The sequence below is a fragment of the Sciurus carolinensis genome, chromosome 6 (assembly GCF_902686445.1).
Source record: "Sciurus carolinensis chromosome 6, mSciCar1.2, whole genome shotgun sequence".
NCBI lineage: Eukaryota > Metazoa > Chordata > Mammalia > Rodentia > Sciuridae > Sciurus > Sciurus carolinensis.
This window is the reverse complement of record NC_062218.1, coordinates 62,588,287-62,613,863: the sequence shown is the minus strand read 5'-3', so window position 1 is coordinate 62,613,863 and position 25,577 is coordinate 62,588,287. Positions and strand designations below refer to the sequence as shown.

Below are 25,577 nucleotides of genomic sequence, written 5' to 3'. Positions count from 1 at the left end.
TTGAGAGTCTTTATTAAGCCGGCCGACTGACTGTCTCACACAATGCCCCAAAAAAATGGCTATTGGGAGAACAGCCCCAACCACAGAGGTTGTAGGGGTTCTTATACCAAAAATATCATCAATCATAAGTGTCTGTTGCTATGATTTGAAATCGTGAGATCATCGACAGAGGGAGAAGTGACCCTTACCTAGGTACAAACTAAAGAATGGTTACTAAGATCCACACAATCCCTGTTTACATGGTACATTGTTTAGGAGCAATAGGAATCAAAAGAGAGCAATTTTTTACACATAGGAGTTGCCATTGTATATTATTAAACATGTCACACCAAGTAACTGATGATGGGTACAGAGACGGAGTGTTCCCATGGGAGAAGCTTATTTCCTACATAATGTGGAGTCTCAGAGCAAAATGGAGTCTGTTATTTCTCTTAGAGTCTGGCCTATAACATTCTCATGGAGTCAGATCTGTCAGCCCATCACAATATGTTGCTGGATTTAGTTTACTAGTATTTTATTGAAGGTTTCTATGTCCATATTTATGATAGATATTGGTCTGTGGTTTTCTTGTGATGTTGGAAGTCCTGCTTCCCTGGGGAACAAAGCTCTCCAACTGGCACCAGTGGAAGACGGGCCCTGTTTTTCTTGGCTACAGCAGTCTTAGGTGTCATCTCTACCACCTGAGTGAGGAGAAAGGAAGGAGAGAGCACCCATGGTTCACTTAAATGCTGATCTATATTAATTTTCCTAGATCATGAGTAGACCTTTCTTCACATTTGCTTTTGGTCTTTAGGGCCATTTTCAGAGACTTTCAATACTTTTTTCTTTTTATATTATTCTCACCAGTTTTACTGGGAGGTGGATCAGTGGAGCTCTGAGCTCTTCATGGTATTGCTCTGAAAATTAATCCTGTAACTTCTCAATTTATTAAAATTATTTGGGGGTTGGGTGGGGAAGGTGGTACTGGGGATTAAACTCCTGGCCTTTTGAATACTAAACACAAAATGTTTTTCACAATTAGATGACAAATATACTATAACGGGCAGTTGCATTCATTGCTGTAATTTGGTTTAAACTGTTCTGATGGTTTGGTCAGAGCCAAAAGAAATGCCAACCTTGGTTTTTAATATATTAGGCTGATCCATCCACTGAGCTATATCCCAACTATAGCTAAATTTTAAACCATCTAGTAATGTAAAAAAAATTTATAATATTCTTTAGACTTCAGTTTCCATTGGGCAAAAACTAGTAACAGATTTGACTGGAGTTGAAGGATTTTAAAGTGAAAAAAGTAAAAAAGGTTAGGTGTACATAGCAGTGTGATTAGAGTTAAAATTTACATTTACGATAACGGTAAAATTAGGAGCAAGAGAGAAAAGAATTTGCTATTATTTCTGTTTTTGTTTATGAAATGTTATGAATAATCAAATTTAAAATATTATAACTAAAAGTATAGAAAGATCTATAAAAGGTAGTGTTTCTTGAGAGACAGTACATGTGTTTGGGGAAATACTTCAGATGTTACCTTTCTTTTCCTCTTTCAGGAAATAACTGCAAGTGAACAGACCCAAGATGAACCAGGTAACTGTTAAGAAAACTACTAAAACTACTTGGTTAGCACTAGCACAGTGATTTAGCACTAGTGATAGTGAATGAGTCACTTTGCTGGAGAATTGGACAAAACTGTTCAGGTGTTAAATATGTTATCTTTATGATAAACTTAGATCCTTGGGATGTTACTTTTAAAAAGATGAGTTGAAAGTTAAATGTTCAGTAGAAAAGTATTTGTTGATCATTTCCTTTTAATTTGCACAGATGGGAACATTTTCTTTGAATGTATTATTTAATGGGAGAAAATGTTTTAGTAAATAAGAGCCACCAGTTGATGATTTTTTAAAGTTTGTAGCATATAAACTGAATAAAACACCATACTAGTAAGGGAATAATAGTATAGAGGATATTGAAACCCATTACTAGAAAAAAAAAAAAAAAACAAACAACTGAACTAAATTCTTTTTAAGTAAACTAATTTCCAGATTTGTTATTCCTTTTTAATATTGTTATATTTCCTCACAAGGTACCAATGATGGAAGCACTGAAGCTGCCATAACCTTACTAACAATGGGAGATCTAGTATTGCAGTCAGAAATCAGTACTGAACAGGGTGATGGTAAGAGTGAAAGCGAAGTCCTACCAATGAGAAAAAAGCTTAAAATCTGTTAAGAAATTACACCCGTGTTTTGAGTAAATAAACCTTTTACATTTGAAATTATCATCACTTTTGTTTTCCAGAAATGGTAATATTTATGTATTGGTCCATCTTCCCTCCCTCTCTCTCCGCCTCCTTCCCTCCCCACCCTCCTCTTTTTAAATTGTACTAGGAATTGAACTCAGCCAGGGGCTTATTACCATTGAGCCACATCCCCAACCATTTTTATTTTTATTTTGAGACAGAGTTACGCTATGTTGCTGAGGGCCTTGCTTAATTGCTCAGGCTGCCCTTAAACTTGAGATCTTCCTGCTTCAGCCTCCCTAGTCACTGGGTTTACAGGTATGCACTACTGTACCAGTCCTCATCCTCTGGTTTAGCACCTTTAGGTGTAGCAAAAACCATTTTGAAATAGTGTATTTAGTTTATTAAAAATAATATGAAGCCAGGTGCGGTTGTACATGCCTATAATTTCAGCAACTTGGGAGACTAAGACAAGAGGACTGCAAGTTCAAGGCCAGCCTCAACAACTTAGCAAGACCCAAAAGTAAAAAATAAAAAGGGTTGGGGATGTGACTCAGTGGTTAACCCTGGGTTCAGTCCCTGACACCAAAAATAAAAAAAGAAAGAAAGAAAGAAAGAATAATTTAATTCATTGAGTAGTTAACTGATCTAATGACTTCTACCTTTATCATTATAAACATCATTGGTTAATTGAGCTTATTGATCATTTTATACTCATTTCGTTAGCAAAGGAGTTGCTGCTTGAGAAGGTTTTCACAGTTATTGAGATCATTTAAACTGTTGTGATTATTTGGACACAGCCAAAAGATATGCCAACCTAGATTTTTTAATATATCGAACTGCACTTAGAAGTTATGGTCTTTACCATTGATTATCTTTAACTACGTCAAGTGAAAAATTATGCTAATTGTATTTCTGGTAATTACTTCGATAATAACTGATCTGCCATTTATTTTAGTTGTTAGATTTTTATGCTTATAACACTTATTTATTAGGAAAGTCTGATTCGTGTTCCCTATAGAGCTTCTTTCTCAGTGATAGCATTACAGTAAAGCCTGTCACAGATCTCGAGGACATAAAATATAGATCTTAAAAGCTAATAAATGAAGATAGTCCTATCTTGAAATCCACCTGGGGTTATATAATTACTGGAAATAATTTAAAAAGTGATGAATTTTTACTTATAGTACCACAAAATTTTAGTCATAAGAATTCTTTTCTTTTTTTCTTTTTTTTTTTTTTTTTTTGCGGTGCTGGGGATTGAACCCAGGGCCTTGTGCTTATGAGGCAAGCACTCTACCAACTGAGCTATCTCCCCAGCCCTAAGAATTCTTAAGCTCATTATAGGTCAGATCCACAACATGAAATATGAGATCATGAGTTTAAGTTTGGATCCAAAAAGAGCAATCTTTAATAATAATATAGAATTTTATAATTATTAATGTTGAAGCATTAATTTTATTTGGATATCTCTCTATATTGTGTCAATTTTAATTTTCTGGTTTTTTCTGCAGTAGGAGTATGTGTATTTCCTGATGTTCAGTCAAAGGATAAAAGTCATATTCCTTTCAACCCAGATAATGTAAATCACAAAATTGTTCATGAATATCAGGAGCTTTCTTCACCAGTCATTACTACATCTCCTGCATCATTTGAAGAAAACAAGATTGTATTAGAGGAACAGAGTACTAGAGAAGTTGGTTTAATGCAAGAAGTCAAGGAGAATGCTACATTGACCAGGTTTATTTTAGTATTCAATTATTAAATATAATTAAACCTCCATCAATTTAGTTAATAGTTTTAAGTAATGCTTATAGACATGTTAATTTCTCACCAATTAAATTAAAAATTGCCTGATTTAGATTTTAATGATTTCGGTATTAAAGTTAGTAGTGGTGTTGTGTGTCTGTGAAGCTTTAATTTAAAAGATTTATGTAAATGTAGTCTCTGTTCTACAGATGTGGTCAGGTGTTCTTCTGAAGACCTCTAGAAAATGAAGTACTTAGTAATTTGAGAATTAAGAAATGAACACTTACATAGACCATACCTGACAGTTGTTGCATTAACTGCTATCACTGTGAGAGAGTAAGAGAATTCTTTAGTAATTCATAAAATTTCTATTATCTCTGTTCATTTTAGAAATACAACTTCTAAAGTAACCAGTAGTTTGAGAATGAGAAGCAGATTTGTCAAACCAAAGCCAAATCTTGAGAAGGTTTTACGAACCAAGAGGTTTCATGCTTATCAGAAAAATCCCAGTTTTTGTGTTTTAAAAGGGGAAGAAGTAGAAATTCAAAGAGGTAAATTTTATTTTTCACTTACAAGTTATAAGATCACTTTGACACAGAAATAATATTAGTATTTCAAAGGAATAATCTGTTAAAATTATTTTAAATTTGTGTTTAAAAAGTTTTAAATATACAAAAAAGGTGAAATGAACTATACAAGAAATCTGCCAGCTGGTTTCAGTAACTGATACCATTTTGCTATATTTGCCTGATCAGGTTTTTGTTTGGTTTTGTTTTTTTGGGGGTGTGTGTGTGTATGTGTATGTATATGTGTATACATAAATACTCAAGCATCTCTTAGAAAGGTATGCATGACTGGGACTGTAGCTTGGTGGTAGAGCATTTGCCTAATGCCTATGAGACACTGGGTTCAATCCTTAGCACCACATAAAAATAAGTAAATATAATAAAGGTATTACGTCCATCTACTAAAAAATAAATAACAAAATAAAATAAAGGCATGCTGTCCATCTACAATTACAAAAAAGAAATGTATACATGGAGCACTTGGCAAAAAATAAGATAGTTCCCAAAAAAGCTTAAAATTAAAAACAAAACTCCTGCTGGGTGCAGTGGTACATGCCTGAAATCCTAGCAGTTCGGTAGACTGAGCAGGAGGATCAGGAGTACAAAGCCAACCTCAGCAACTTATCGAGGCCCTAAGCAATCTAGCAAGACCCTGTCTCTAAATAAAAATTTTTAAAAGGGCTGGGGATGTGGTTCAGTAGTTAAGCACCCTTCAGTTTAATCCCTGCTACCAAAAAATAAAATAAAATAAACCTTTCCTTCTTAATTCGCAGCCCCCTAGTTCACTTCTAGTGGGAAACTTCTACTAACAGTCTCTTATTGTAGACTTCCAGAAATGTTTTACACATGTATAAGTATATACACATACACAGGTATGTATGTGTATGTATATATATTTATATTTGCATATTTTTAGAACAAAATTATATGCATACCACATCATATATACTGTTCAGCACTTTTAAAAACAGTAGCTGAATAATTATACAGAAAATGGGTACAGTTAATGATGATACATCATGTTCTTGAAAAATGAACAGCCATGTTATGTACTCTTATCACAAAATTAATAACTATATGAGGCAATGCATAGATTTAACCATTCCAAAATGCATATCTACTTTAAAACATGTGCATGATAACATGCATTTATTTAAAAAAAGTTTAAGAACATTTGAGATATATTAAATACAATAGAGTACATCCATAATTCAGTTTAGTATAGTCATCAAATTATATAACTATCACCATTCGCAGTTATTCTTCGTTTCTGTCCAATCCAAAGCTCTCACTATTCTTTATTTTCTTTTCTATACATTGCTTTTTCTGTACATTTCATATAAACAAAATAATATAGTATGTGGTTAAATCTGCCTTCTTTTATAGCATACTATATGTTTTCTGTGTTTATCCATATGGTAGCATGTATCAAAAACTTCATTTCTTTTTATTGCCATATTTCTTGTATATATATGCTGCATTTTGTTGATCCATTTATCTTTTGATGGGCATTTGAGATGTTTTTACCTTTTTTGCTATAATGAGTAATGTTACTAAGAACATTCATGTACACATTTTTATGTGGACATGTTTTCATTTCTTATATACATATAAGTAGAATTTCTGGATCATACAGTATTTAACCTTTTTTTTTTTTTTTCTTTTTTGATGCTGGGAATAAAACCCCGCCCTTCACAGATACTAAGCATACACTCTGCCATTGAACTGTGCCCCCAGTCCCTCTATTTAATAATTTGAGAAACTGTTAAACTGTTTTCAAGAATGATGGCATTTAAGTATGTACACTTTTTATGTTTTTATCTATCATTTATACAAAGTAAATTTTAAAAAAGGAACATCGGCACCATCTTATATTTTCACTAAGATTCTATGAGAGATTTGATTTCTGTACATACTCCCAGGCACTTTTTATTATGATAGTAGGAGTCAAACCCCGAACCCAGCACATTCTGGGCAAATACTCTACCATTGAACTATATCCCAGTGCTCACAGACACTTTTTATTATTTGTCTTTTTGATCTAGGTGTCCTTATGTGAAGTAATATTTCCTTGTAGTTTTGATTTGTATTTTCCTGATGGCTAATGATGATGTATGTCATTTTTCCCTCCTCTAATGCTGAGGACTGAATCCAGGCTCTACCACTAAGCTACATCTCCAACCCTGTGTGTCTTTTCATGTGCTTATTTGTGTATCTTCTTTGGCAAAATATCTGTTCTCTGCTTATTTTTAAATTGGTTTGTTTTATTAAGATTTCTTGACCTGTGGGTATACCTCAAGGGTAGAGTACATATTTAACATGCACAAGGCACTAAATTTGATTTCCCAAGTCTTTAAAGAAATAAAATAAAAATTCTTTATATATTAGTACCTTTTGTTTTTCAAACTTAATATATTGAAAACATCTTTTGATATAATCACACAGCCCCCTATTTCTTTCTTTTTTTTATTGGCCCTATTGTGATATACCTGTTGACTGCTCGTCCACTTGTTTTCTGTCTCTCTTCCTTTCCAGTGGCCCACTCCCTTACAGTGGTAGTAAGACCATGAAAAGCAGTGCAGACAACAGGCTACCTATATTATATTGATCTCACACTTAGAAGATCTGGATAGTTAGCATCATTTTTCCCCTATTTTGGAGTCACTGATTTCTGGGATTTCCTTTAATCCAGCAATGCCTCTGGTGCAGTGTGCATATGCAGTTAATTCATTATTATGCTATCTTGGGCAGCATCCAGAAACTTTCACTCTATTGACCCAAATTAGTCTGTTTATCTAGAAGTATTTCCTTCCCCTTTATGACATCTTTGTCATATAGCTCCCTCCCAAAAGCTACCCTGTAGGTGGTCCTAGCCAGACTTAATCTGTACTCACTTCTTTGCCTCTTTTGGGTGTGAGTTTTTAACAACAGTGGTATTCTTGATGATAGTTCTAGAGTACTGTTAGCATAAAGTAGGGACAATTGCTGTGGCAGCCAGAAGTAAAATGTATGCAGCACAAGATTTATTAATCACATCTGTTTTACTGTTCAGAAAGCTCATTGACCCGAACCATTCTGCTGCCATGTTAATCAGTTGATTTTTGGATTAAGAGGAGTTTGGAGAAGTCACTACATAGTGATCTGTTGTTTAAAAGAGAATGTTTCTAAGACAGAGATTTTAGCTGTACTGTTTTGAACTGTATCTTACATGTGTTTTTTATTTAAGAAACTGAGAAAAATGCTTCCAAAGCAACAGAATTGGAAGAGAAAAGCCTTGGGCAAGTTACAACAACAGAGAGTAAGGAGCAGAACAAATTTTCATGTGTACATGGTATCAAAGGGACCAGTATTTCACAAGAAGCAAACTTAACAGAAAGGTAAAAGAGAGAAGAGAATCTGGAATTCAGTTCATATTCTCTTTCAACTATAACCAGAGGCTATAACTGTAACAATTTGATTGAGAAAAGTTTTGTTGCATTAAATATATTTAAAAATTTTGAAAATCATGAAACTAGATGATCTCTGATTGCACCAATCTCTAAATATAATTCCATGGTAATTTTCCTGATTTTAGATAACATCTACATACTCTTTTTCAGAAATGAAGATCAAGAGGAGAGATCTCAAGAGGTTCAGATAGTGTCAGTTACTCCAATTGTTTCCACTGAGCAAGGACCCTACTCAATTGATTTGGGTAGGGATCTTGGTGAGAGTTCTGTTGAAGAGCCCCTGAGAAAGGACACTAAAGGAGACAGTGTGCTCACACTTCCTGTGCCAGAGGTAAAAGAATGTAGATTATACCAAGGGTTAAGAGGTGGTTTTTTTTGCCCCCATTTGAAAAATTGAAGTATAATTTGCATGTGGTAAACTTCATCCTTTTTAGTTTTACAAGTTATAGATATATAGTCTCATATAACCAATATGTGAACAGTTCCATCACCCTTGTTCTCTACTTGACTTTTATACTCACCCCTCTACTTCCCCACCAACTCCTGACAGTTACTGATCCATTTACTCCTGACAGTTACTGATCCATTTTCTCTATAGTTTTACCTTGGTAAAATTTATTGTGATAGAATTTTGGTTGAGTGTGTTTGGTCTCTGGAGCATAGAGGTAATAGAGTTGTTATTCAGCATTGTTGTAAAAAAAAAAAAAAATGCATACATAAAGAATTCATTTCTTATTTCTTATCTCCTGGATCTGAGGAGTTCATTAACAGCAGGTATTTATTGAAATATTACTACTGGACTGGGGTTGTGGCTCAGTGGTAGAGCACTTACCTAGCACAAGCGAGGCACTGAGTTCAGTCCTCAGCACCACATAAGAATAAATAAATAAATAAAATAAAGGCATTATGTCCAAGTACAACTAAATATATATATATATATATATATATTTATATTTATATTTATATGCATTTAAAGAAAGAAAGAAATATTACTACTGTTCGTCTGACACTGTGAGGTACTGGGAGATATATCGGTGGGAGACTGATAACTAAATGAATGATTAAACTTGGTTTGATAGATGTTTTGTTAGAGATTTTAACAGGACTCTGTAGCGGTTATCTTCCACCCATTAAATTAATCTCATCTCTGGGAATGAGGCCCAGGCAATAACATTTTCTTTAAATAGTTCCCTTAGTGGGAGAATGCTTGATCTTCAAGAATGCTTATAAGTTAGCCAATTAAAGGGAGAGGAACATGTGTAAAAAAATAAGATGAAACAGCAAGTCATGTTCTAGGATTGTAAATCATTGAGTGGGCTGCTCACTGTGGTATATTCCTATAATCCCAGGGACTTGGGAGGTAGAGGCAAGAGGATCACAAATTTGAGGCCAGCCTCAGCAATTTAGTGAGACCCTGTCTCAAAGTAAAAATTATTAAGGACCAGAGATATAATTCAGTGGTAAAGTGCCTCTGAGTTCAATTCCCAGTACTGTGTCCCACCCTCACCCCCTAATACAGTCATTGAGGCTGACTACAGTGACACATCCTTGTAATCCCAGTGATTCTGAAGTCTGAGGCAGGAGGATCACAAGTTCAAGGCCAGCCCCAGCAATTTAGTGAGACCCTCAGCAACTTAGCAAGATTTGATCTTAAAATTTAAAAAAAGGACTGAGGGGCTGGGGATATAGCTCAGTTGGTAGAGTGCTTGCCTTGCAAGCATAAGGCCCTGGGTTCAATCCCCAGCACCACAAAAAAAAAAAAAAAAAAAAAAAAGGACTGAGGATATATAGTTTAGCGGTAGAGCATTTGGTTTAGTATGCCCAAGTCTCCTGGGTTCAATCCCCAGTACTTAAAAAAAAAAAGCATGTCAGTTGCAAACATAAACTGTCACTTCTAAATACTGTATCTTTGTCTTTTCTCTCTATTAATAAAAGCAAGGATATTCTCTTACAGAGAAGTGAGAGTACTGTTCTCACAATAAGTATTATCATACTGTTTAATATCAATTAAATAATTTTACTTAATATATTGTTACCATTCAGGTTTCCCCCTTGTCTCAATGATGTCCATTAGAGCTTTTTTGTTTGTTTTTAACTCAGGACCCAATCAAGACTATCACATTGCATTTTACTGTCATTTCCTCTTACTCTCCTTAGAGTAGCTCTTTTTTTGTTTGTTGGTTTGTGAACTTCACATTTTAGACTAATTTTTAGATTGCGCCACAATCTGAAATTGTTTTTTATTACCTCATTATTGGATTTAATGTTTGGGCAAGATTACTATGTAGATGATCTTCTTTTTGTATCACATATCAGACTTAGCAATTTGGTTAGAATGGTGCCTGCCAGATTTCTCCATTATGAAAGCGTCTTTTCTACTTTGTATTAGTAAGTAATTTATCCAGAGAGATCTAGCAACCTATCACCCAATAATTTGGCATCCATTGGTGAATCTTGTCTGAGTCAATAATTGATGTTTCATAAAAATGAAAAAGTTTTATGATTTTAAGCACTAGAGAATTAAAATCAAGGTTGCATTTTAGAACAGTGTTAGCAGTTCTATGCAAAACAAATTGGAGGAAACCCCAGTGGAGACAAGGAGAGCAGTTTGCCTCCATTCATATGTCACCTACATATGGCTTGTGTGATCAGAGAGGTTGTGGGGTTTGGGTCTTCCTATCTAACCTATCACTTCAAAAATCATCTCAACTGGAAAAATTGTATATGTTTAAGATAAGTCATTGCGTTTTGAAGCTATCTCTTCAATATATATCACATTATCAGAAAAATTTTTAAAAACCTAACTCTTTCACTTTAATATTTTATGACAGTGTATACCAACTAGTATTCCAGAAGTCCAACAAGAGAATGTAATCAATTCTGAAGACCTAACAGGTATAATAATCTGCTCAAGTGAAATATCATAGTACCTAATTAGTATGATGTTTAAATTTAACTATGGAAAAATACAAATTTTTTTTCATTTATAGTGGCCTTAACAACAAATGAACTATTTTGTATATCATTACTTTGTGAAATTATTCTTTTGGTTAGTAAGTAATTTATCCAGAGAGATCCAGCAACCTGTCACCCAGTAGTTTGGTGTCCATTGGTACCACTCACTGACAATTACTTATAGTGGTGGTTAGGGTTATAATTTAGATTTTTAGTCTTATGCTTTCTTTTTAAAGGTAAAATAAATGATTTTCTGATATTTCATGGTTTAGATTTTCATTACTAATATTTCAACTTTGATAGTGAATCTGATTGCTGATGTACATCAAGATGAAGAGGATGAAGAAGCATTCATTTTAACTCTGGTAGAAATCCCAACCAATGCTACAGAAGACTTTGCAGATGCTACTTCTCATTTAATGCCAAACCCTTTACTACCAGCACCCATATTGGTAAAATCTGTGAATACTGAAGAAATAGATGATATGAGGTAATAAATGAGTTAACTGTTTCTTCTAGGGGGAATGGTGCTTTATCAATCTATTCATATTGATTGAATGAACTATTCTCTGATAGTTATTTGTAATGGTTGTGGATCTTAAATTATATGGTAACTTAGAGGAAAAAAATGTAAGATGGTTGATTTTATATTTGGTAAAGGTGCCATTTAAATGAAAATTAATATTTTATTTTGTCAACCAAAAAATTTAGTAGTTTAGATCATAGTAACATCTATTACAGGTGTAGTTATATACACAAAACTGAAATACACATTCACAGAAAGTTGCAAAAAAAGTAGTACAGAGAAGTAACATTTTTAATTTTTAATTTTTTGTGTGATCCTGGGGATTGAATCCAATGCCTAACACATGTTAGACTAGTGCAGTGTCACTGAGCTACACCCTGGGAATACTCCTGACCCCTTTTTTGAAACAGGGCCTCACTAATTAGCCCAGGCAAATTTGCCTCAAATTTGTGATCCTGCTGCTCCAACCTTCCAAATAGTTTGCATTATAGGTGCCTGCTGCTATGCCTAACTCAATTTTTATTTTCTTGATACTCTTTATTTTAATTCTTTAGTGTAGAACTATTATATTTTGACTACCATTGGGAAACTTAATTGTCTATGGAGTAGCATTAGAAGTTGAAGCCATTTATATTAGGAAGGGACATTTTAGATTAAAAGTTTAATTTTGTAGATATGAAGAACACAAATACTTCAGATTTAATTCAATATTGGGAAATTAAGTTGTGAGCCTTTAAGTATTAATGCAGCTCAGAAATAGAATCTTATTGGCCATGACTTTGAATTTATTTATTTGGAATTTGGTTTCATTAAATAACTTCAACCTCATTAAATAACTTCTGATTCATTGATTTTTATCTGTATTTTTTTTCTATGCAGTAAGAGTTTACCACTAACTACAGTAAGAGTTGGTCAAGATGCCATGTGTTTATCTAATTCTGCAAGAGATGATTCTGAAGAGCCTCCTGCTAATTTGGATCTTATATCTAGGAAAAGATTTCATTGCAGACTTGATGAAAGCAACCATGTTCCTCCTGCCAAAAAAATTTCACTCACTTCAAGAGATGATTGTCAACAGTATACCTCTGAGGTAAGATAGACTGATTAGGCAAGTGTGGTGGCCATAATGGAAGAGATATATTTCTGTTTTTGCCTTCTGGTTCTTAAAGGCTTTATAGATATATAAACTTAGTTCTGACACTTATCATCATAAATAATCTAGATAAGGCCAGTTTGGGATTATCACTTTCTATTAGTTCATTGTAAAAATCAGTCAACTTTAATCAGGAAACCTACTCTCAGTTCTGTGACATAGACTGAAAATAAGGCTAAAAGTATCATATAGATCTGGATCTTAGCTCTACCACCCAACAGATAGAACTGTAAACAAGATACTTCACCTCTCAGAATGAATTTTCAGATAATAGTTAAATAATAGTAATATCATCATCACAATGTGTAAAGTTTTCCATTGTTCTTAGAGCACCTAAGCCCCTGTATGGTTTTACCCATTTCTGTCTCTAGTCTCATTCTGTGTTAATTTCCATCTCACTTTCTGGGCACATTAGCCATCTTTCAATTTCTTGAATGCTCTATAATCCTTCTTGTCCCAAAACATTTCATTTGCTGTCCCTTCTGTATGAAACATTCCATTGTAAAACACTACAGACTGCCCTAGCTCAGTCATCACTGTCTCAGGAAAGTCTCCATAATGTAGATTTGATACTGGTCATCATGTTGTAGGTTTCCTAGTATCCTCTTGTTTTATTTCTAATACCATTCATAATTTGTAACTATATTTGTATGTTTGGAACTATATATATTACATTTGTATTATATATAATATATATTATATATTATACAAATATATATTATATTTGTAACTATATTATGGAAAATCAATTGAAAATCTTGTTTCTTCAAAGGGAAAGCTAAAGACCAATAGTTCTTAGATGAGAACAAATACAGAGGAAGTATAGTTTCATATATATATCTGATAGGTAAAAAAATGGTATCACAGATTAGTTTTTCTCTTCTTATTGATAAGATTAGACATCTTTTTTATATGTTTAAGAGTCATTTATGTTTCTTTGACTATCAAATGAATATATTCTTTACACATTTTTAAAAGGAGTTGCTGTTTTTATAGATCTGGAAGAATTTTGATAGAGATATGGTAATGGGCAGCACATTTTCCCCCTGTTTTTTATTTACCTTTTGACTCTGTTTTTAAAAAAATTTTTTTTTGTTATTAATGAGTTATTAATTAATTAGTTATAAATGACAGAATTGACTGTTTTCTCATATAGATTTCTTTATTTATTGATTGGTTTTTTTTTTGTTTGTTTTTGCAGTACTAAGGTAAACTACTACTTTTGAGGGGTTTTTTTTTTTTGGTTTTTTTTGTTTTGTTTTGTTTTGTTTTTTTCAGTGCTGGGGATTGAACCCAGGGCCTTATGCTTGATAGGCAAGCACTGTACCAACTGAGCTATATCCTCAGCCCCAATTTTTTTTTTTTTTTTTTTTAATTAAAAAAAAATTTTTTTGTAGTTGGAGATGGACAGATGCCTTTATTTTATTTGTTTATTTTTATGTGGTGCTAAGGATGGAGCCCAGTGCCTCACATGCGCTAGGCAAGCACTCTACCACTGAGCTACAACTCTAGCCTGCTATGTGACTTTTTAATTTTATTTTTAAGTTCTTTTATAGAATTCATACATTTTTTATTAGGTTATCCTTGAGAATTTAATCTTTTTTGTTGTTCTTATTGAGTGCACTTGCTCGCTCTCCGTCTCTAAGAGAGCTTTCTGAATTTACTTATTATGTGCAGTATTCAGTTGATTCAGATTTTATAGGTTAACAGGTATCTTGTCTGCAACTGTAATTTCAGTTCTACTTTTTATAATTCTATTTTTTTCTCTGTTCTCTTAATAGTGACTGATATAACTAAAAAATAGTATTAAAAAAGTAATCACACTAGTTGACATCTTTTTCTTATTCCTGATTAAGTGGGATGCCAGCTTTCACATTTCAATGGTTATATCTTATGGGATTAAGAAAATGTCACTAGGTACAGTGGTATATACTTATAATCCCAGCAGCTCAGGAGGCTGAGAAAGGAGAATCAGAAGTTCAAAGCCAACTTCAGCAATTTAGCAAGGCCTTGTCTCTAACATAACATAACATAAAATTTAAATAAAATAAAGAATGTGTCTCAGTGGTTAAGTGCCCTGGGTTCAATCCCCAGTACCAAAAAAAAGAGAGGGACTGGGGAGATAGCTCAGTTGGTAGAGTGCTTGCCTCGAAAGCACAAGGCCCTGGGTTTGATCCCCAGCACCACAAAAAAAAAAAAAGCAAAACCAAAAAAAAGAGAGAAAAGAAGGAAGGAAATGTCCTCTACTTGGGCGGCTGAGCCAGAAGGATCATTTGAGCCTGCAAGTTCAAGACTAGCCTATACAACGTAGTGAGACCCCGATCTATATTAAAAGTGTATATATATCTAGTCCATTTTATTAACTTTTTTCAGGAATGAATAATACTATTATATATGCTTTTTTCTCCTTAGGTCTATTGAATTATATTTCTAATGTTGAATCATCTTCATATTCCTCAGATAAACTATTTTATTGTGATACATTTGCTAGTTTATTGATTTGCTGCTTGTAATATTTGATTTGAGGGGTTGGAGTGTAACTCAATGGTGGAACACTTGCTTAGCATGTTCATGGTCCTGGGTTCAATCCCTAGCACCACACAAACACAAAATTGTACTATTGCATTTGACATTTTTCTACTGATATTAAGTGTTTAGTTTGTATCAATATTAATGCTTGAGATCAGAGACATTTGGCAGCTTTCCCTCTTCTGGACTGTGGACCAGTTTAACAGTTGACATTTCCAGAAAAGTTTGGTAGAATTCCTATAAAACAAGATTGACTATAGAGCTTTCTGGGAGATACATGCCTTCTTTGCAGAAAGGAAAGAAGGAAATGGAGGGAGGGAAATTTATTTGACAAATAGATTTCTAAAATATCTTGTAAATTTTCTTGAAACAGGTGTGTTCAAAGAAATTAAATGTTTTTGAGGAAACAGGTGAGTGAAATAAATTTTAACATGATTGCATTTTGCTAAGTATTCCTGATTATTTCCCATACATTTTGAACTTGAAGCATTCTTGCTCATTTTTTTAAAAAGAATATTCATTTTATTGTCAATAGTTACTCTTCTACTAAGACCTTGGATTTGGCATGTTGGTAGCCAAAATAAGGTCCTTTTATACAAAGATTTTCTGTGAAAGCTCAGTTACTACATTTTAGGAATTAGCTGAGTATGAACATGGCAATTGTTCTTAGCTCCTTAATTTTACCCTGAATTTATATTATTCCTATTTTCTTCGAAGCTTACTATTTCTTAGGCCTATTAGTTCAGGTATTGCTTAACCATGGCAAATGGTCAAGAATTTAAAACCAGACAAAATGAATTCTTTTTTTTTTTTTTTTTTTTTTTTGCGGTGCTTAAACTCAGGACCTTGTACTTGCAAGGCAAGCACTCTACCAACTGAGCTATATCCCCAGCCCCCAAAAATGAATTCTTAAGAATTAAAAAAAAATCAGTAATGGTGGCATCTTTATAGAGTTAGAATTACAGAATGGAAAGACTTGATGATTTGAGGTTTTTGTTTGTTTGCTATATGGTGCTGGGGATCAAACTCAAGGCCTCATTCATGCTACAGAACTGCTCTACCACTGAGCTGATTCTCTACCCCAGATCTGATTCTGGCTCTTTAAAGACACTTACAATGATAATACAATGTCATTGACTTAGTCTTAATTGCCCACCTTTAATTGTGAAACTGTAATCTGGTTATGGTTTCCAGCCTTTAGAAATGTCCTAAGATCTGTTTCATCCATTTCCTCCTCTTCAATGAAAGTGTTAACAAATCATAACACACTGAAGTATTAGTGATATATCATAATGCCATCCTTAATCATGTTTTGTTTTGTTTTTTAAAAGGCGGATGTACTTACCAATTTCATTTGATCTTCATGGATCTTATAAGTGAGACTAGGAACAGAGCTTAGAAATAACTCTCTAAAGGGAAATTTATATTTTAACAAGAAATTTCTCATTGTTTTGTTCTAACTGCTACTTTGGGTTTTATCTACTATTTAGGAAAATAAAACTCTTTAACGCTAACCTGAGTGTTTAACAATCCGTGGGGTTTACTTTTCCAGTGGACTACAGATATCCAAGTTACCACCTGTATTTTATGTTGGTTTAGCTTCTATAGTTTAAGGACTCTTAGATTATTTTAAAGTGATCACGCTTTCATTTGATAGTTCAAGATATATTTTTGGAAAATAAATTTTTGTAGTAATACCACTATTTTGTAGAAGCTGTTACTGTAGCTTTTACTCAGTTATTTTTAATTGTCCAAGCAACTCCACTAATTAAAATTTAGGCTGCTTTTGTTAGTTGAGGTTTGTTATAGAATATCATGCTTTTTGCCTTCAAGTATTGCAATTAAAATGTAAGTATTAATTTCAGTATACATGCTTACCATTTGTTCTTATTTTGAAGGGGAGTCTTACAAGGGACGAGGTATTTTCCCTACCTCAGGATGTGCACATGCAACTACAGAACCTCAAAAAGAGAAACTTGAAACAACTTTTCAGAATATAGGATCTAGGACTGTTGATAAAATAAGAGATACATGTATAGAAAAGAATATGCCTCAGGATGAGATGGTTGTATCTGATAAAGAAAAAAGAACAGATTCTGCTTCTACATCTGAACAAATGGGTAGCAGAACAACATCTTCAAAAACCTCACTGTCCAGGTATTATGTGCAAATCTTTAATAAATGTTCCCCTACCCCTCTGAAAAAGTATAACCTCTAGATATAACACGTATACAGAGATTAAATTCAGTACAAAAGTTGGTGTTTTATAAACGTCTCCTCTATCAGTAATACAAAGAACAACTTTTGACTATTTTAGATAGAAAGTCTTAAGAATAGATTGCATACATTTTTTTCCCCAAGATTGTGGTTATTGTTTAGATCATTATGCATGCTGCCATACAGAGCTGCTAATGCACATGGTGATGATATGAGACATAAAATTGATACAGAGGTAATACTTGAAGTTGTTTTATTGAATTCCTAAATAATGTTTCATTTTCTTTCCTTATCTCATACTAAAGAGGCAAACCACGACTTGTTTTCTATAATAAAGAGGCAAACCATCACCAAGTGTGAAATTTAAGCCCCAAACCAAACTTGTCCCGCACTGTTTTTTCTCATATCCTAGAAGCGAGTCTTTTGAGTCATTAACAATTATTGGTTTGTCAGCAGCATTCAAAGCATTTACGTGGGGCTGAGGATGTAGCTCAGTGGTAGAGTGCTTGGCCCTGCATTTAATCCCCACTATTGCTAATAAAAGAAAAAAAAATTTTACTTGGTGAGTTGAAGGGAGACAACATGCACTAGCCTCCACTGAGGGGAAAGGACGTGTTTTTAAAAGGCTTATTTAATAGCTCTGTTTTTTGGATTATCTAAATTGTAGAAAGTAAAGCTCAGTGATATCTTTTCTGGCTTTAGAGAGGTACTGAAAATAGAATGAGGGAAGGAAGCATCTTTGGGATTTGGATTAAAACAAGTTGAAAAGCAGTATTCTAGAACAGAGGGCAGCAAATTTGTTATTAAAGGTCATATAGTACATATTCTAGGCTTTATGGATCATATGGTTTCTCTTGCAGCTACTCAGCTCAGCTTTGCAATTACAATACAAAAGCAACCATATGGGGCTGGATTTGCAGTTCAGTAGAGTGCTTACCTTACCACATGTGAGGCAGTAGGTTTGATCCTCAGCACCACATAAAAATAAATAGACAAACAAACTAAAGGTATTGTGTCTATCTCCAACTAAAAATATTTTAAAGCCATACAACAAAAAGCAACCATAGACAGATGCACATGGCTATGTTTCAGTAAAACTTATTTACACAGTCATATGATTGGACCATCACTTGCTGACTCCTGTTCCAGAGCCTTGCTTCTCTTAAGTGTGATTGTCATTTGAGAACTTGTTAGAAATGCAGGACTCAGGTCATACTACCAGTTCAGTCGGAATTTTTATTTTAGTTACATTGCCAAGTGATTTATATGAACTTTTAAACTTGGGAAGCTCTGCTCCAGAGTAAACCTTGACCTTATCACAGATAAATGTTATGGCCTAGTGACATCAGTACTTAGTAGGAGTGTGCCATTTTAGCATTAGTAGAAAGAAGATGGTTTTAAGAATATGTCTTCCTGGATATTCTTGAATATCTGTACATTTGCATTTTTAGACCTGGCAGAAGACCCCTGGGATTTTTATCTTTAATATGCTCAAAGAATAATTTGGAGTCTGATGAACCTACTCACGTCCATAGTAAGAAGCGCCTAAAACCTCTTATACCTGTATCAAGACGGAATTTGAAGCGATCTAATCCACTTAATGAAGACCAGAAAAAAAATCAGGAGTCCTCTGATCTGCTTCCATCTCCAAGTGTTGTTATTGATACTCAGTCTGAGAATATTGGTAGTTCATCAGCTCAGGTATGTGATAACTACTGTATTTCATTGTTTGTATAAAATGGATTGAATATCAGACTCAACTAGGAAAAACATGGTACTTTTATTTTCATTTGGATATCAGAAATTATTTCAGAGCAACTCACATCAGTTTTCTCTCCCATCAAACCCTCCATCGTGGAAAAGATAAGGTATTAGATTATGAAGTTAACCTAGTTTAGTTTAGGACCATAAATGGCCATTGTCATTCCTTTCATCCAGTTGCTTCTGACTTGTGGAAGCAAAATGAAGCAGTGCTTGCATTTTATTTGCCTTGGAGAAATGTCCTTGAATATCATTGCCAAGTTATTATATAGAACAGTTATAATTATTAGCAGTATGGCAGTGCCAGTTTAATCATATCCTTGCCAGTGTTAGATATTAAAAACACTTCAAAATAAATTACTTTTTCTATTAAATATTTTGATGGAGGGGTAAAAATGTCTTTTTTTTTTTTTTTTTTTTTTGATTCATTCAAATACTTATTGAGCAGCTAAGGAGGAGGAGATACAAAGGTGATTAAAACATGGTCCAAGAGATGATGAGGCATATGCACAAGTGAGAGCAATATAAGGTTCGCTGAATTCACAGCAGTCAAAAGTGCTTTAGGAAATGAAGAGAGATTGCTTCCAGCCTGCAAGTGGGTGTGGGTGTCAAACCAGGAAAGGGGATTGAGATTAAAATAGAAGACTTCAGCCTGGATTGTTGATGATACTCAGTATGGACTATATTTGTCTCTTCTTTTCCCTTCTCTCCATCTTTGGGCTTAATTTACCAGTAGTGCCCAGGGTTGTTCAGTGTGCTTTCTTTATACTTGCTTGCATTTTTGCTTTAATGTCTTCTACAGAACTAGGTCCTTTTGGTGTTTTAGGAGTGTTTTTTTTTTTTTTTTGGCAGTGCTGGGGATCGAACTCAGGGCCTTGTGCTTATGAGGCAAGCACTATCTCCCCAGCCCCTGTTTTAGGATTTTTTCCTGTTTTTTGAAGGATTCTTGACCTTTTTTTGATCTTGGTGTTGATGGTTTTGAGTCTTTTCCATTCTGGTTTGATTTTTGTGCATTTTGGTCTGGAGTGTATCATACAGATTTCCTCACTGGAGCTTTTTCTTCAGTTTCCTCATCATCAAAATCATCATCTTCATCATCACTGTCATCTTCATCAGCAGCAAGTTTTACTTTTTTCTAGGGAACCTTGCTACTACCTCCAGGGGCAGATCGCTTTCCAGACACACTTAGGAGTTCTACATCCTCCTCCACTTTGTCTTCTGACAATGTTGCCAATGTTACTTTAACTGGACTGCCTTCATAATTCATTGCCTCTGCTTCAACAATCTGCAATTCATCCTTTGCACCAGCCCCTAAACTGACCGTTCTTAAGGATAACTGGTGTTCATTTTCATCATTATCCACCTTAAAGTGATAATGTTTGTCAGCCTTTAGTTCACAACTGAAAAGATAGTTCTGGGACCTCAGGGGGCTCATGTCCATGTCCTTCGAATCTTCCATGGGGTGGTAGCACACACTTAGGTGGGAGAGAAGGTGGACAGAAAATAGGCTGCTGCCCTAGAGAAAAGACGCGCAGGACGGAATCATGCCAGGGCTGTCATTTCATTTTTTAATTGGCATTTCCCTAGTTACTAGTGACTTGATTTTTTTTCCCATATATTTACTAGAATTTTCCTTTGTAGTTTTTGTTAATTGTTTCTTTGCTTGTGTATATCTTATGATTTAAGAAGTTTTTCTTCAGAGGTTTAAAATTTTCAGTAATCAGTTTTAAAATCTTGACTCTGTTCAGCCAGGTGCAGTGGCACATGCCTATAATCTAGCTACTCTGAGGCAGGATTGCAAATTCAAGGGTAGCCTAGGCAACTTAGTATATAATATAAGGCAAGAATCTCAATTAAATTTTGTTTTGAATTAAGTAATATTTTATAAATGTTTCAAGACTTATAGTGTACCCAAAAAAACCAAAAGGATTTACTATGAAAAGTTCACTTACCCATCCTTCCCAGATAGATGGTATTATCCGTTTCTGGTATACTTTTCCAGAGCTATTTTATATGAGCTCTTTTTACGGGGGTATATCAATGCATCCGGCTGTACCCTCCTTTTTTTTTTTTTAACTTAACAGTATGTCCTAGAAACCTTTGCAGAACAGTAAAGAACTTCTCTGTCTCTCTCTCCCTTAATTTGAATTTTTCATTTTAAAGTAATTGTAGTTTCACAAGTAGTTAGCTGTAAGAAATAATACAGAGGAGTTCCATCTACCTTTTATCCATTTTTCCCCATTGGCAAAATGATGTTTCAGTATTGCAACCAGGATATTGACATTGCTCCACTCAAAATGCAGAACAGTTCTCTATCACCGCAAGAATCCTTTGTATAATGGTCCTTGGTAGATGCACCCACTTCTCCCTCCGCTACCTTCTTAACTTCTAGCAATTTGTTCAGCATTATATTTATCATTTCAAGGGTGTTACATAAATGGAATCATACATCTGAAATGACTTTTTTTTTTTTTTCTTTCATTTAGAAGTTTCCTGGAGATTCTTCCAGGTGGTTTTATGTATCAATAGTTTGTTGATTTTTGTTGCTGAATAATATTCCCTGATGTGGATGTATCACAGTTTTGTTTATTCATTCAGCCGTTGTTAGGACATCTGAGTTGTTTTCAGTTTTTGCTTTTATGAGCAAAACTATTATGATCATTCATGTGTGGGTTTCCATATGAACATTACTTTTCATTTTTAAGGGATGTGTCCAAGAGTACCCTCCTTGTTTTTAATGACTGGCTACATGGTGTTCCATTATTTGGTTTTACCATGTAATAATCTAGTCTCATAGGCATTTAGGCTGTTCTTAATTATTTATTATTTCAAACAATGTGGTAATAGCTTAACTTAAAAATGACTCATTTTGCACATATACTCATTGGTTTAATTCCTAGCAATAGAATTGATTTGTTGAAAGGAACAATTATTCCTTTGATAGGTACTGCCTGATTGTTCTCTCTCTCTCTCTTTTTTTTTTTTTTTTGATAATTTTTTTTTTGTCATACTGGGGATTGAACCCAGGACCCTGTGCATGGCAGGCAAATGCTTTACTACTGAGATATACTCCCACCCCTTTTTATTTTATTTGAAACAGGGTCTTATTAAGTTACTCAGGCTAACCCTAAACTTGTGATCCTCCAAGTAGCTAAGTTTATAAGTGTTTGCCACCGTACCCAGCTCCTGCTTTATTTTCTGTGACACATATATTCATATAATTTGACATTTTAAAAAAATTTGGTTATTTCTCTTTTTCATACTGATTTATAGAAGTTATTAGGGGAAAAAAATGCCCTTTGTTGATATACTTGCCTTTTTTTTTTTTTTTGCATGTTTCCTTTGTCTTTTCATTCCCACCTGGTAACTTTTGCTGTGCACATACCTTTTGCTTCTCGCTACATGAATTTATCAATTGTTTCTTTTACAGCTTCTGACCTTTGGGGTCATTTAAAAAGATATCACTCCCCTCCCAACCCAGGATTATAAAAGTGTTTTATTTTGGCATATTATAGTAGGTTTTTTTGTGGTTGTTTTAATGTTTTTACATTTAGGTCTTTGGATTCACCTAGAATTTATTTTGGTGAGGTATAGGTCTGACTGGTTTTTTACCCTAAGGTGGTTATATAGCTGTCTAACATCACCTATTGAATAATCTAACTTTTCTCATGTTTTTTGAAATATAACTTAATTAGATAATAAATTAATTAGATAATAAATTTCCATATGTTATCTAGTCTTTCATTGATCTGTATGTATTCCTGTGCCAATACTATGCTATCTTAATTTTTTATAGATTTTTAAGTGTTTGTTAAGGTCACTTTGATTTGTGATGCTTTTGGGTGCTGTTCTGCTTTATGGGTCTGTCTGTTGTTATACCAGTTATAATTACTGATTCAACAGTGCTATGTTTCTTTTGTGTTATTGCAATTTTTTCTTGAAATAGTTAGGGTGAAGTAATGGATCCTGAGTACCTTATAATTTGCCTAATCTTGTCAAGTGTTATAAATTTAGGATGCTTCCAAAGTTATAACTGATGCAACAAAAGTCACCTTACTGTTAAAACTCTTTTGTGTTTAGGATTGTGTCACTCTTTGTTGTTGTTGGATGATGCTGGGGATCAAACTCAGGGCCTTTGTGCATCCTAGGCAGGTGCTCACTATTGATATGTAAATGTTGTATTGTATTTTTATTTTTATTTAGGTTTCTTGTGATCAGCCCTTACTGAAAGAAGAACGGAAAACTGGCCAAAACCAGGCACGTGAACGGGAGCCAACCACAGTCTCTGAATATTTCTTCAGTGATATCTTCATTGAAGTAGATGAAACAGAATGAAACCATCTTTTGGGTTTTTTTCTTCTTCTTCCTCCACCCTTTTTTTTTGTTGTTGTTGTTTTTGTTTTTGTTTTTAAAGCATTAGTATTTCCAGAATCAATTACATCAGCAAAGCAGCATTTAGAAAAAAAGCATCACTTTATTTTTCTTTAGGTCATTTGAACATCTAATACGTTTTTATAATCAGTGGAAGACATTGCCGAAGTTCCTTTGATTCTGATTGAGTCAGCATTTTGGATATACCAAACAATTAAGACTGCTTTCTCAGAAATAACTCTTGTTTACATTTTGATACTTCCTGTTCTGAGCACACATGGACATTGGAAATATTGTGGATAAATGTCTATATAAATCAGTGCTGACAGTGGAGGTTGATTGTATTTAACATTTAGTGAACTTCTTTTGTAAAGGTTTTTGTTTTTGTTTTCTTTTGGGGGGGAGGGATGATGAAGGCCCTTGCAGTTGCCTCTAAGTATATGAAAGCAAATTGTGACTCTCCACTTGAGTATGGTAAAGTTAAAAACTTTTCTATTATCAACTGTATCTGACACACTCAAAAATATGTATTTTTCTAATTCATGGTGATGTACCATTAGTCCTAATTGAAGAACTAGTATTTAAATTTACTATTTATAAAGTTGATACATCAAAGAGCTTATTTATTTTTAAAATTTTTATTTAAAAGCATACTCAGTTTTAATTATATGTACCCTTCAGATTGTGGGTAAAGAAGGCATTAACAAATTTATGTTTGTCTCCTTTCCCTCTTTATTTGTAAAGATATTTAAAATGATATAACTAAAAATATTTGGGTAGTGTGTATGGTTTAAATGCTTTTTTTCCTCATAGTTTAGTATATTGACTTTGTACTGTGAATTTTTATTTTTCTTATTTCATGGATAATCTCAGGATTTTCAGGGAGAGAAAAAACTCAACTTCACTTAGGAGACAAATTCTCACATAAAATTCAGTCTCCTGCGGGGGTGCTGTAGCGCATACCTATAATCCCAGCAGCTGGGGAGGCTGAGGTAGGAGGATTTCAAATTCAAAGCCAGCCTCAGCAATTTAGTGAGGCCCTGTCAATTTTTTTAAAAAAAGGGCTAGGGATGTAGCTCAGTGGTTAGGCATCCTTGGGTTCAATCCCTAGTATCAAAAAACAAAAGCATGGTTGGGGTTGTAGCTCAATGGAAGAGCGCTTGCCTGGCATGTGTGAGGCACTGGACTCAATTCTTAACATTACATATAAATAAATAAAAAATCCATCGATAAGTAAAAAATATTAAAATAAAAAAACAGTCTCCTTTACACACACTCCTCTAAAAAAAAAGTTTCTTGATAGCAAACCCCCCGCCCCCATTCTGTTTAAGGAACGTGTAGCACAGAACATAATTGTGATGTTAAAAACAAAATAAGAACAAGATTTTATAAGGTCAACAATTAACATCAATATGAATTTAAGTATTATTTTTATTTTTGAGATTTGATTGCATACACACACACATGCACATATATATTCATTCTACCTGAGCAAATCTTTCCTGGTTCAAATTAAATATCTCAAAGGGCAGATTTATTCTGATTTTATTTGAAAAGCCTCCTAGATTGATATTATATATTAGCTCTAGAGTTATAAACTTCTTCTGCAAAATGTTTTCAAGTTTGCAGGCCAGCTGCTCTGTGTGGCAGCTCTGCAACTCTGCCATTCCGTGTGAAAGCAGCCACAGACAGTACTTGAAAGAAGGGCCATGGCTGGATTGTTTTTAGTTTAACCCTATAGTAGATAGTAGTTTTCTTACCTTGAGGTGCTGACATCTATATATATGTTATTTGTCGTTGAAAGTTATGAGTTGTGCCTATAAGTTAAAACTGTGTCCATTGTATTATGAACTGATGAGTATTTCAATTGGGAAAATATTTTAAAGTCTAGATAATTCTAGGGTTTGTATATTGAGAAAATGGTGGCCAATTTTCAAGTTCCTTAGAAAGAGGATAATGGCTTAGCAAGTTTAACAGTGATGCTAATTTACTGAAACTTGCTATTAGAGCATTTCGTATTCATTGCCTTACAGTGAAATTTACAATTTAAGTTTTTGTCATGAGGAAG

The 25,577-nt window shown here is 33.9% G+C and overlaps 1 protein-coding gene across 10 annotated transcripts in view; it reads left to right on the top strand.

Annotated features, from left to right (window-relative positions):
• Bdp1 (B double prime 1, subunit of RNA polymerase III transcription initiation factor IIIB) overlaps positions 1-24,593 on the top strand; it is a 109,482-nt gene extending 84,889 nt beyond the window's left edge. For 8 of the 10 annotated variants that reach the window (XM_047556020.1, XM_047556018.1, XM_047556024.1 and 5 more), the window contains 13 exons: positions 1,545-1,581; positions 2,078-2,170; positions 3,748-3,973; positions 4,373-4,533; positions 7,775-7,925; positions 8,148-8,328; positions 10,829-10,892; positions 11,256-11,442; positions 12,358-12,568; positions 15,534-15,570; positions 17,059-17,317; positions 18,829-19,078; positions 23,342-24,593. In XM_047556020.1, the coding sequence (XP_047411976.1) occupies positions 1,545-1,581; positions 2,078-2,170; positions 3,748-3,973; positions 4,373-4,533; positions 7,775-7,925; positions 8,148-8,328; positions 10,829-10,892; positions 11,256-11,442; positions 12,358-12,568; positions 15,534-15,570; positions 17,059-17,317; positions 18,829-19,078; positions 23,342-23,473 (1,989 nt within the window). In that variant the 3' untranslated portion in view covers positions 23,474-24,593. Of the gene's footprint in view, positions 1-1,544; positions 1,582-2,077; positions 2,171-3,747; positions 3,974-4,372; positions 4,534-7,774; positions 7,926-8,147; positions 8,329-10,828; positions 10,893-11,255; positions 11,443-12,357; positions 12,569-15,533; positions 15,571-17,058; positions 17,318-18,828; positions 19,079-23,341 lie in introns of those variants that run through there. The other 2 variants (XM_047556022.1, XM_047556025.1) reach the window with 2 other exon arrangements.
• The last annotated feature ends 984 nt before the right edge of the window (positions 24,594-25,577 follow it).